At 51.9% G+C, this 11,837-nt stretch overlaps 1 protein-coding gene across 3 annotated transcripts; it reads right to left on the reverse strand.

Annotated features, from left to right (window-relative positions):
- Positions 1-1,746: 1,746 nt before the first annotated feature.
- On the reverse strand, positions 1,747-11,429 carry RHBDD2 (rhomboid domain containing 2). Of its 3 annotated transcripts, none has more exons than XM_002817824.6 (4): positions 11,131-11,429; positions 8,157-8,564; positions 6,843-6,993; positions 1,747-2,681 (listed from the first exon to the last, which is right to left on the reverse strand). In XM_002817824.6, the coding sequence occupies exons 1-4, from the start codon at positions 11,306-11,308 to the stop codon at positions 2,324-2,326; spliced, it is 1,095 nt and encodes a 364-aa protein (XP_002817870.2). In that variant the 5' UTR covers positions 11,309-11,429; the 3' UTR covers positions 1,747-2,323. The 3 variants fall into 3 exon arrangements, with proteins under 3 accessions (XP_002817870.2, XP_054416324.1, XP_054416325.1); XM_054560349.1 differs by lacking the exon at positions 11,131-11,429 and adding an exon at positions 8,903-9,024; XM_054560350.1 differs by lacking the exon at positions 11,131-11,429 and adding an exon at positions 8,899-9,024.
- Between the last annotated feature and the right edge of the window lie 408 nt (positions 11,430-11,837).

The following is an 11,837-nucleotide window of genomic DNA, read 5'->3' on the forward strand; positions in this document are numbered from 1 at the left end:
CCCCATCACAGCTTTGCAGGGCACTGAATGACAATGTTTTTTTTTTGAGAGGGAGTCTTGCTCTGTCACCCAGGCTGGAGTGCAGTGGTGTGACCTCAGTTTGCTGCAACCTCTGCCTCCTGGGTTCAAGCAATTCTCTTGCCTCGGCCTCCCGAGTAGCTGGGACTACAGGCATGTGCCACCATGCTCAGCTAATTTTTTTTTTTTTTTTGAGATGGAGTCTCACTCTGTCACTCAGGCTGGAGTGCAGTGGCATGATCTCGGCTCACTGCAACCTCCGCCTCCCTGGTTCAAGCAATTCCCTGCCTCAGCCTCCCGGGTAGCTGTGATTACAGGCGCCCACCACCACGCCCGGCTAATTTTTGTAAATAGAGACAGGGTTTCACCATCTTAGCCAGGCTGGTCTTGAATTCCTGACCTCGTGATCCACCAGCCTTGGCCTCCCTAAGTGCTAGGATTACAGACGTGAGCCACTGCGCCCGGCCAATTTTTGTATTTTTAGTAAAGATGGGATTTCACCATGTTGGCCAGGCTGGTCTTGAACTCCTGACCTCAAGCGATCCGCCCACCTGGACCTCCCAAAGTGCTGGGATGACAGGTGTGAGTCACTGAGCCCAGCCTAAATGACAATTATTTATTTTCCATTTCTTCTGCTCCAATGAGCTCCCCAAGGGCGGGCATCACCTATTCATCCGTTCATTCCACTCATATTTATTGAGTGCCAGGCCCCGTGCTAGGGGCTCCCTGCACACATGGGGCTCATCATCATCGAGTAGCTCTGGCCCCAGCCTCCGGCTTGGCACAGAATCAGTGAATGGTTTCCGGACATGGGCATATTAGTGGATGATTTGACAGGCAAATGGGAGAAGGGGTTGGGATGGCCTCCAGAGCTTCCAAAATGCATGTGAGGGTGAGAAAGGGTCCCACTGTGAGCTGGCTCCAGGCTGCGTTGTGCATTGTGGCCAGACTAAGGAAAAGTCCCAGGGAACAAAGAGATTTAAAAACCAGGGCCACGCACAGTGGCACACCCTCTCACCCCAGCGCAGGCCCCTTCTTGCTCATGTCTGAGGCCCCCCAGGCGTGGGCCCATCACGGCCCCACCCTCACCAGGCTGGATGGGCTTGGGGTTCTGTCTTATACATGTCCAAAGACCTAGAACCTATCAGAAAGCCAGTCTAGAATGGGCCATCCAGCTCCTGGGATAAATGAAGGACACGTGTTATTAGGTCCACAAAACACCAGGCAGCTGGCATGCCTTCTCAACACCGCCTGCTGTGAGGAGCCCCAAATGTCCTCAAGGGCTGGCCAGGTGAGTGACAGCTCAGCCACACTCCTCATCAGCGCCCTGCACTGTCTCACAGAGGCCCCCCACCCCTCACTCCCGGTTCCCGGCCAACACAGCCAACAGGAGACACTGGTGGTAAAGCCAGGGTCTTCTCCCCTCCGTCTTGCTTCAGGGACATCGCCAGCAGTGCCCATGTCCTTCTTGGCACAGCCCTGCCAGCAGCCCTCCTAACTGTAGTCCCGGCTTCTGGGCTCTGGCAACACCCCCCTCCCTCGGGGCAGCAGTGGCTCCTGCTGGTACCCATCTCACAGTTGCCTGCTCCCCACGAGACCCCCACTCCTGACCCACTGGGCCCTGGTGCATCTCTCCTCTCTGCTGCCACACCACACATTGCCACTGCCCAGATCTCAGCGCGCTCCCTCTTCCCCAGCCAGACCACAAAGGAAGCACACGCCAGCACGGCAGGTCAGAGGCTGTTTCTTTATACAAAGGCAGACAACATGGACCCCTCAGCATGCTGCTGCAGTTCATGGGGGCCCATCCCACCGCTTCTGGGGAGAGGAATCGGGGCGGGGGCGCCCACGGGAGGGGAGAGACACTACACAGGCCTGGGACCGCCAGGCACACCAGCTGCAAGCTCCTGAAGGGCAGACACATGGACACACAGACACTGTAACCACGAGCACGGCACAGCCACAGGGAGGAATGGTGGAGCTGGGGACAGACATCGGCAGCCACTGCCAACTGCTGCCCTCTTCTGCCACGAGTTCCTTGGCGAGGAGCCTTGTCTGTGTTACTAAAGAGCCACGTGACTTTATTTAATGGCAGAACATCTCGCTTTCTGCATCTGTAAGCTGGGCCAGTACACCGTACTCCACAGGGCTGCCGTGAGTACAGATGAGACTGAAACAGGGACACTGATCAAAGTACCCAACACAGAGCCTGGCACATAGAGGTGTTCAATAAATAACTTTTGTCAGGAGAATCTTAGGGAGGACCTTCAGACGGCCAGGTGAGATGACTTCCCTAGAAATTCTCTCAGGGCATGGGGACCCTGGAGGACTCCTTGGAGCCTGCAGCCCCTGGTGTGCCCAAGACCCCAGAATACACCGTGCCAGGGCTGTTCACAGGCGTGGGGGGCTGGATGCCCAGGGAGGTGCCCGCAGAAGCTGGGTAGACACTGGAGGAGGTGGGGTTTGGACCAAAGTGGTTCTGCACATAGCACAGGCCGGAGGCAGGCTGGTACGGAGGCAAGGTGGGCATGTGCCCGGGGGTGCAGGAGGGCCAGGAGGCCAGCTTCTGACCACTGGCGTGCTGCGTCTGGGACACAGGGTGGCTTGGGGACAGGTGAGGGTGGCAGCTCTGTGTGGGGTAGGAGCCAGGCACCGGGTTCAGCCTGGAATGGAACAAGAGAGAAAATGGTCCTTCAGCAAGTCATGGCGAGGTCATGGCATCTTGTTGTGCTTGAGGTTGCCCCTGCTTTCTAGTACAACATGCCTTGGATGTTTTCTGTGACTTGCTCTAAGTAGCAAGTGAGAGAGAGGTTAACCTCAACCAATCAGACCACAGATGCCCAGAGAGGGTAGGGCCAGTTGCAGTCCTACAGCAAGGGAGTTGTATGAAAGGATACTGGACCTGCCACTGAGACCACTGGAGGGGTGACCTGCTCACAGCAGCTTCCAAATCAGATGGAGCGTCGGGACCAGGTCACAGCTGCCAGTGCCTGTGTGGCTGGCTCAACAATTCTGCCCAAAGAGAAGGGATTCAGGCTGGGTGTGGTGGCTCACACCTGCAATCCCAGCACTTTGGGAGGCCGAGGCGGGTGGATCACCTGAGGTCAGGAGTTCGAGACCAGCCTGGCCAATATGGTGAAACCCGGTCTCTACTAAAAATTAAAAAAAAAAATTAGCCAGGTGTGGTGGCAGGCGCCTGTAGTCCCAGCTACTCGGAAGGCTGAGGCAGGAGAATCGCTTGAACCTGGGAGGCAGAGGTTGCAGTGAGCCAAGATTGAGCCACTGCACTCCAGCCTGGGCAACAGAGTGAGACTAATTAATTTTTTTAATTAGCCAGGCCTGGTGGCATGTGCCTCTAGTCCCAGGTACTTGAGAGGCTGAGGTAGGAGGATTGCTTAAGCCCAGAAGTTCGAGGCTGCAGTGAGTTATGACTGTGCCACTGCACTCCAGCCTAGGCAACAGAGCAAGACTCTGTCCAAAAAAAAAAAAAAAAAAAAAGAATTTATCTATCAAGAAGAGCCTCTGAGGAGACACGCTGTCCAAACGGCCATCTTGCTGCTAAAATAAACATGCGCGTCGTGACATGGCCCGGGACCCCGTCAGGCTGCCTGAAACACAATATTCTGTTCCGAGTGTCTGCAGCAGGCCCCAGACCTGAGGGACTGGACTCCATGTCACGTGGGGAACACAGAAGGAACACCATCTTCCTCTTAAACCCTAAAATCTGCCTGTCACAGTGAGGCAGGATCAGACCTGGCACTGTGTGTGGCAGTGTCTGTGGGGCTGATTGCAATTCAGCATGGAAGAACTTTCTTTTTTTTTTGGAGACGGAGTCTTGTTCTGTCGCCCAGGCTGGAGTGCAGTGGCGCGATCTCAGCTCACTGCAAGCTCCACCTCCCGGGTTCACGCCATTCTCCTGGCTCAGCCTCCCGAGTAGCTGGGACTACCGCACAAGGCTAATTTTTTGTATTTTTAGTAGAGACGGAGTTTCACCATGTTAGCCAGGATGGTCTTGATCTCCTGATCTCGTGATCCACCCGCCTCGGCCTCCCAAAGTGCTGGGATTACAGGTGTGAGCCACCGCGCCCGGCCCTTCAGCATGGAAGAACTTTCTCATCAGGGCCAGTCTTGGAGAGTGAGCTCTTGTATGTGACATACAGCTGGAGACCACCATCAGCTATTACAGAGGGGATTCTTTGGTGACAGACAGTTCTCCAGATTCAATGCGAACAACTAAAACCCACAAAACACCTAGTCCTAAATGTACAGTCTCCCCCACATTGAGACACCAAGAATTACTTGTCTGAAGCAATAATGCGGTGAGTCCGCATTTCTGTTTTCCCAGCAGCCCTCCTGGCCTTTTAGAAAAATAGTCCAAGGGCTCTGAGCTGTTGACAGCTGGGAGCACCTCTTGGAAGAAGCTCCAAGGGGCAGCTTCCTATTCAACAAAAACTCCACATCCAGGCCAGCGTGCAGGGGAAAATTTACTCCACAGCTGGTGGCAGGCCAAAAAGGGCCAATGACCAAGCACCTTGCCTTCTGATACACTTTGGACGTTTCCTCTGCTCCAAATTACGTGCTGAAATGGATCTTTAGCCGGGTGTAGTGGCACGCGCCTATAATCCCAACTACTTGGGAGGCTGAGACAGGAGAATCTCTTGAACCCAGGAGGTGGAGGTTGCAGTGAGCTGAGATCACGCCACTGCACTCCAGCCTGGGCCACAGAGTGAGACTCCGTTTCAAAAAAAAAAAAAAAAAAAAAAGAAACGTGGTTCCCAGTGTTCCAGCACTGGAGATGGAGCTGACTGGGAGGTGTCTGGGTCACGGGGGCAGATCTTGCATGAGTGGCTTGGCTTCTTCCCCGCAGTAATGAGTTCTCCCTCTGAGTTTACGTGAGAGCTGGGTGTTTAAGAGCCCAGCACCTCCCTCCCTCTCTCAATGTGTGGTGCCGCCTCCCCGTCCCCTATGATTGGATGCTGCCTGAGCCCGGTGCCATGATTCTAGTGTAACCTACGAAGCCATGAGCCAAATAAACCTCTTTTTTTATAAATGACCCAGGCTCAGGTATTTCTTTATAGCAATACAAAATGGATGAACACGCCTTTCCCAGCGAGCTCCTGTTTTGGGAGGAGGACCACTGAAGGAAAGAAAAAATCCTACACTGTGAGGTCTCAGCATGGACAGAAACCAGCGGAGAACTCAGAGGCAGGAGGCACTGGGAACAGGCGAGAGGGAGGGAGGTGGCCTCCTAAGCAGGGGATGTGCTTCCAGATGGCCCTTCTCCTGACTCTGTTACCTGGAAACAGAGTGGGTGAGAAAGACCCTTGTCCTCTTTGGGCCTCCTCATTTAACTCGTGGATGAGAAAGACCCTTGTCCTCTTTGGGCCTCTATAAAATGAAGCAGCCAGGCCACACAAGCTCTGGTGGCTTACCAGCACTTTCCATCTGCGAGTTAATGAGCCAACTGGAAAATAGTAAACCTCACCAGAAAACCTGGGCCAGGCCACCTCCTAAGAAGCCTAGTTGGCTGTGTGGACTGTCTGCACCTTTTTTTTTTTCTTGGGAGAGTGTCTTGCTCTGTCAACCAGGCTGGAGTGCTGTGGTGCGATCTCAGTGCACTGCAACCTCCACCTCCCAGGTTCGAGTGATTCTCCTGCCTCAGCCTCCTGAGTAGCTGGAATTATAGGCACCCACCACCACGCTCGGATCATTTTTGTATTTTTAGCAGAGATGGGGTTTCACCACGTTGGCCAGGCTCGTCTCAAATTCCTGACCTCATATGATCTGCCCACCTTGGCCTCCCAAAGTGTTGGGATTACAGGCGTGAGCCACCGCACCCAGCCCTGTCTGCACTTATCAAGGTGACTGTTACAGCCCAGGCTGACCTGCAGCGGGTATGTGTCTAATGTCAATTAGATAGGGGCCCTCCTGCCCAGCCTGTCTACAAGTCACTCAGGATCACACGTTAAGTGTCCTCAAATGCCTTCCCTTTCCTGCTGTCGCTACTTCAGAAGCAGTTGTGCAGAATCCAGAATGCTCAGAAGACATCTGTGCATGATTTTCCAATCTGCCGCACCTCATTTCTTTATCACTTATGGCAATAAACCAGCCACACCCTCTACATGCCCTGGAGTTGCTTTAATAATAAGGTTAGGCCAGGCTCAGTGGCTCACACCTGTAATCCCAAGACTTTGAGAATCAAGGAAAGATTGTTTGAGACCAGGAGTTTGAGACCAGCCGGGGTAACACAGTGAGACCCTGTCCCTACAAAAAATTTAAGTTAGCCAGGCATGGTGGTATGTGCCTGTAGTCTCAGTTACTTGGGAGGCTGAGGTGGGAGGATCACTTGAGTCCACGAGTATGAGGCTGTAGCAGGCTATGATCATACCACTGCAATCCAGCCTGGGCAACAGGGCAAGAGCCTGTCTTCAAAAAAAATAAATAAATAAAAAAACAGAGTAAGATTTGACAGCATTTGGCCGTGGGCAGTGGCTCACGCCTGTAATCTCAGCACTTTGGGAGGCCGAGGCAGGTAAATCACAAGGTCAGGAGTTCAAGACCAGCCTGGCCAACATGGTGAAATCCCATCTCTACTAAAAATACAAAAAAATTAGCTGGACGTAGTGGTGTGCACCTGTAATCCCAGACACTGAGGAGGCTGAGGCAGAAGAATCACTTGAACCCGAGGCAGAGGTTGCAGTGAGCTGAGATTGCACCACTGCACTTCAGCCTGGGCGACAGAGTGAGACTCCATCTCAAAAAAAATAAAATAAATAATTAAAAAAAAAAAAGATTTAACAGCACTTAAGAGTTCCGTCACTTACTTCCGGCTCTGGGCTGCCCTCCTTTCGGCTGAAGACCCTGAGACATACTTGAACACGGATATCCTCCTCATCAGGCTGAAGGGGAAGGTCTGATCGAGCTTCAGCGCCACTCGCTCTGAGAGGTCGATGGAATAGCAGTAGGTGAGGCCATCTGAGGTTGGCGTGTTAAGTGAAACTGGAGGCAGCAAAGGGAGGAGGGCCGAATACTCCCCGGAGAGAACACAGGTTCCCACTCACTCTACAGAAGCCTTCATGCTTAGCACACTGCACACTCTGGCTGGAATTTGCAGCTCAGGAGAAACCCAGAGCCAAAGATTTCCTTTTTTTTTTTTTTTTAAGATGGAGTCTTACTCTTGTAGCCCAGGCTGGAGTGCAGTGGTGAGATCTTGGCTCACTGCAAGCTCCCCCTCCCAGATTCACACCATTCTCCTGCCTCAGCCTCCCGAGTAGCTGGGACTACAGGTGCCCGCCACCACACCCAGCTAATTTTTGTATTTTTAGTAGAGACGGTGTTTCACCATATTGGCCAGGCTGGTCTCAAACTCCTGACCTCGTGATCTACCTGCCTCGGCCTCCCAAAGTGCTAGCATTACAGGCGTGAGCCACTGCGCCTGGCCCCAGAGCCAAAGGTTTCTATTCACTGTACCTCACCGGGAATGAATGTGCCCAGCAGCAGGGTGTATTAATGCTGTCCCTTCTCCTACACCCACCTGTGCCATCACTTGCACCCTTCTAGCCACTGCAGTCAGAAGCCAGCACATGCCTCTGCTGGTGTAGCGGGATGAGGCAGGAGGCTGTACCAATATCATCCCGAGAGACTAACACCTCTTGTCCTTTTATCCCAAATAGAGGGCACCTGCCTCAGTGCGACCACGTGAGCTTCATGTGGGCCTCTCTGGCTGTGCTTCCTCCATACCCTGTCACCATCCCCAGCGACTTGGTGGCATCCTGGTCGTCTGACCTAAGTCACCCACCACTGATTACGCAGCCACAAAGATTCAGCCTTTGAATAAAGGCTATGCTAGACTCTCCCAAAAAGAGCTTAGAAACAAACCTCAAGTTTCAAGCCAAATCTTCAAGTAAGTTAACTGCCTATCAGAACAAAAGTCAACATTTTTTAAAGGAAAACAACAAAATCTAGAGCCCCTAATACAGCATTCAGTGTCTAGGATAAAATAAAAAATTCTAGATATGAAAAAAAAAGTAAAAAAAATAAAAAATAAGCCCAATATTATCTAGTTGACACCCCAGACCCTCCAGCCTGGTTCACCCTTTGACATGCATTGTTCTATAGCTCTCTGCCAGGAAGGATACAGGCCAGCCCGATGGACAGCCCGCAGACATTACTGAGGAAAGAGGTCTGGGGAATGAGCCATGAGGCACCCAGCAGCAGCCACGGAACCAGGACTGAGGGCACAACCATGCCAAACACCAGGGCCCGCCTCATCCGAGAACGGACGGTGGTGACTCCCAGCATGGCAAAGGCCACTGGGGTGAAACCTCTGGCATCCTCCACTTCCCCCAGCTTCGACAGTGATGACACAGCCTCGAATGACAGGAAGATGATAGCGGAGAAGATGGCGAAGATCACGGTGAAGAAGCAGTGGCGGACGGTGCCCACGGTTCTCTCGAAATTGCCAGCAAAGCGCCAGATGATGATAGCGCCGCAGAGCAGGGAGATGGGATTCTCGTAGACAAAGATGTAGGTTACCAGCCTGTAAACTGCAGAGGGAGCCGGGTTAGAGGCCTGGCGGCGGGTTGCTCCCAGGAGGGAAGCCAGGTTATAAGCTGCCTAGGAAAGGCAGAGAGCCCCCCGTGACAGAGAAGTGAAAGCCAGCGAGTCGTAGCAGGAGGCAATACAAGCAGTGTGTTCAACAGTGAAGGACCCAGAGCCTCAAAGGAGAGGCATGAATATCTAATCCCTACGCTTCCCCAGGCCTGGGCAACTCTTAGCAGTAACTGACTTTCAGAGGGAAAAAAATAATACTTTTCGATAGAGGGCGGTCTCTGAATTTGTAAAGTGCTTTATAATCCTTTTTTAGGTTTTCATACTGACCTACCTCACTGGGCAGTTTGAGGGTTAATTAAGTGTAACAGCTTCGGGGTGGATTGAGTGGGTGTCACTTAACACTCTGTGTGCCAGTCTCCTCTGCTGTAATCCTGACCCCTCCTTCCACAGTGGCTGTTCGGAGGAAGAAAAAAGGGACCATGAATTATTTTGCAGCTGTAAGAATTATAACACTATCATTAACAATAAAGATTATAGGAATTATAAGTCTCCTCAGAAAGTGCTTATCCGATCTTACAGGTAGACTGATGCTTTATATGTAATAAGACATCAAAGAATCCTCCTTTTTCCTTTTTTTAAATTTTTATTTGTAGAGATGAAGTCTTGCTATGTTGCCCAGGCTAGCCTTGAACTCCTGGCCTCCAGTGATCCTCCTGCCTTGAATTCCCAAAGTGCTGAAACTACACATATGGACCATCATTCCTGGCCTTTTATTTTTCTAAAAGCAGTTATCGCCAGGCATGGTGGCTCACACCTGTAATCCCAGCATTTTGGGAGGCTTAGGTGGAAGGATCACTTGAGCCCAGGAGTTCAACACCAGCCCAGGTAACATAGTAAGACCCCCGTCTTTAAAAAAAATTTAAAAATTAGTCAGGTGTGATGATGTGTACTTGTAGTCCCAGCTACTTGGGAGGCTGAGGCAGGAGGCTCGCTTGAGTCCAGGAGTTGAAAGCTGCAGTGAGCTATGATTGCGTCTCTGCACTTCAGCCTGGGTAAAAGAGAAAGACCCTATCTCTAAAAAAATTTTATAAGTGGCTATCTCTAAGTACTTTTATGTCCCTGCAGGCCAAAACACGACTAAACTCAAGGAGAGAGACCAAAGAACTGATGGTAATATTGGACTTGGGAGTCTAAAGACTTGGAGTGGAATCTCGGCTCTATTACATCCAGCCTGGCTGAGTTTAATCATGTCACAGGTCCTCTAGGCGTCAGTTTCCTCACTGTCAAGTAACAAGAGTTAGATTGAGGACTTCAAAGTTCCCTTACGTCTCTAACGCTCACATATCCACGAAACCCACACCCAGGGAAGCAGTGAACCCCAGAAAGTGGGAGGTTAAAGTTAGGTTGGCATTTTGCTTCTGTCTGTGAGGTGGTGCTGTGTATACCTAGGGTGCGGGGAACAGTTTTAGATTGGAGTAGGGAAGCAGGCTATGGAACCATATACCTCAGTCTGGCCATCTCCAGAGGCTTCATTATCTTAAGAGTACTTCATTATTTGTTGAGTATTTCCAAAACTGAAATTCCAAGTATAAACATGAAAAGATTCTAGAAGCAACTCTACATGATTTGGAGATTACCTACCCGAAGGCTCTAGTTCCAAAACATCACAGAATAAAAAGAAAAATCTAGATTCCTATCTCAATTGTATGACGCAACAGCTCTGCGATTCTCTGCATGAAACCTCAATCTTATCTAGATAACGGGCCAATAACAGGTCCTACGTCATGGGATCCTTGTGAGGGTTAAACGAAATTAATACATATCAGTGTGTATGCTTTGCAAAATAGCAGGAGATATACAAATTTCCTGTGTTCCTCTCGAGAAAATGAGGAAGACACGGAGACTAGAAATGTCTTTTAGGAATGGATGTTTATACTTAATTGGTCTGCAAAATTTCTCTCCCCTAGAGAAAAACAAACACTTCTCTCCAAAGGCAAAAGACACCCTGGTACCCCCATGAGCTGGGAATGGCAGTCAAGATTAAGATACAGATGAAAAAGCAGAAGAAATTCGAAATCTCAAGAGGGCAGGACGTTTATAGGGCTTATAGGGGTTTGTAGATAAAGTCCAATTGTCGTGATGTAGGTGAGAGAACAACGTTTTTCAGTGGGGCTTAGGCCTAAAGCAGACGTAGGTGTGTATGTGAAATGGGAGGGGGAGACGAAAAATCTTTACCCTTGGAGAGCGAGCATGGATTTGCTAGCGAATGGATTTGGGGCCTTGACCAGTCTGGTGGCGACAGGGAAGGGAACCAATTCGGGTAGGGAAGGGATTACAGTGATGACGAAGATGGGGTCTGCAGACAAAGGTGTGGAACGTGGAGAGCAAGAGACGGTGCTGGAGGTCGGTCCTCCGGGGGGCGGGCATGGTGATGAGGACCGAGACAGGGGGAGACTGGCGGTGAGACCTAAAGGGGCGAGTCCTGGAGGCTAGAGCCCAGGGACCGGCAAAGTCGGAGGACAAGGACTCGCCCCGCGATCCCGGCCCGCCCCTGCTCACCTTGCCAGTTGCGAAGGGCCTCGGACTTCAGCGTGAGGCCGGAGGGCGCCAGGGGCGGCTGCAGCAGGAACAGGCGAGGCCCGGAAACCAGCAGCGAGAGCAGCGCAGTGAAGAAGGTGGCGGATGGCACCTCGGGACACAAGCACCAGCTGCGACACCCGGGCCCCGAGGCCGCCATGGCCGCCGCCGTTCCCGCGCTCCGCCTCGACGCCGGCTGCCGGTCCTCTGCTCCTTCCGCCTTCTCGCGGCAGTTTCCCTTGGCAACAGCAGAGGAGCCGGCCGGAGGCCACGCCTCCCAGAGTCCCCGCCCCATGCCAAGTTGCCCAATCCGGTCGCGCCGATCAGCCCGCCCCCGTGCGTGGGAGGCCGGGAGGAAGGGGGGGGGGTCGGGGCCACTTCCGGGTAGGAATGTTCCAGCACCGTGTTTGATTCCATTCTACTCGGGCTGGTACTGAAACTGCTCCTATAAACTTTAGGAAATTAATCAGGGAAGAAGGGAGGGGGAAAAACGAAAATAAACGAAGCTTGCAGTACACTCAGCGTTCACTAGGTCACCTTACTCTCCGACCTGCTTGCTCGTAGCTCTGCATATCAGCTATGATAGGTGCCCATCGTCTATCCTAGAATCACGTAGACCCTGTCACAAGATTACAATTCCCCTTAACTCCATAGGTAACAACTTGAACATTATGAAACGTTTTCCTTTG

Source organism: Pongo abelii, chromosome 6 (genome assembly GCF_028885655.2).
Source record: "Pongo abelii isolate AG06213 chromosome 6, NHGRI_mPonAbe1-v2.0_pri, whole genome shotgun sequence".
NCBI classification, from domain to species: Eukaryota; Metazoa; Chordata; class Mammalia; order Primates; family Hominidae; genus Pongo; species Pongo abelii.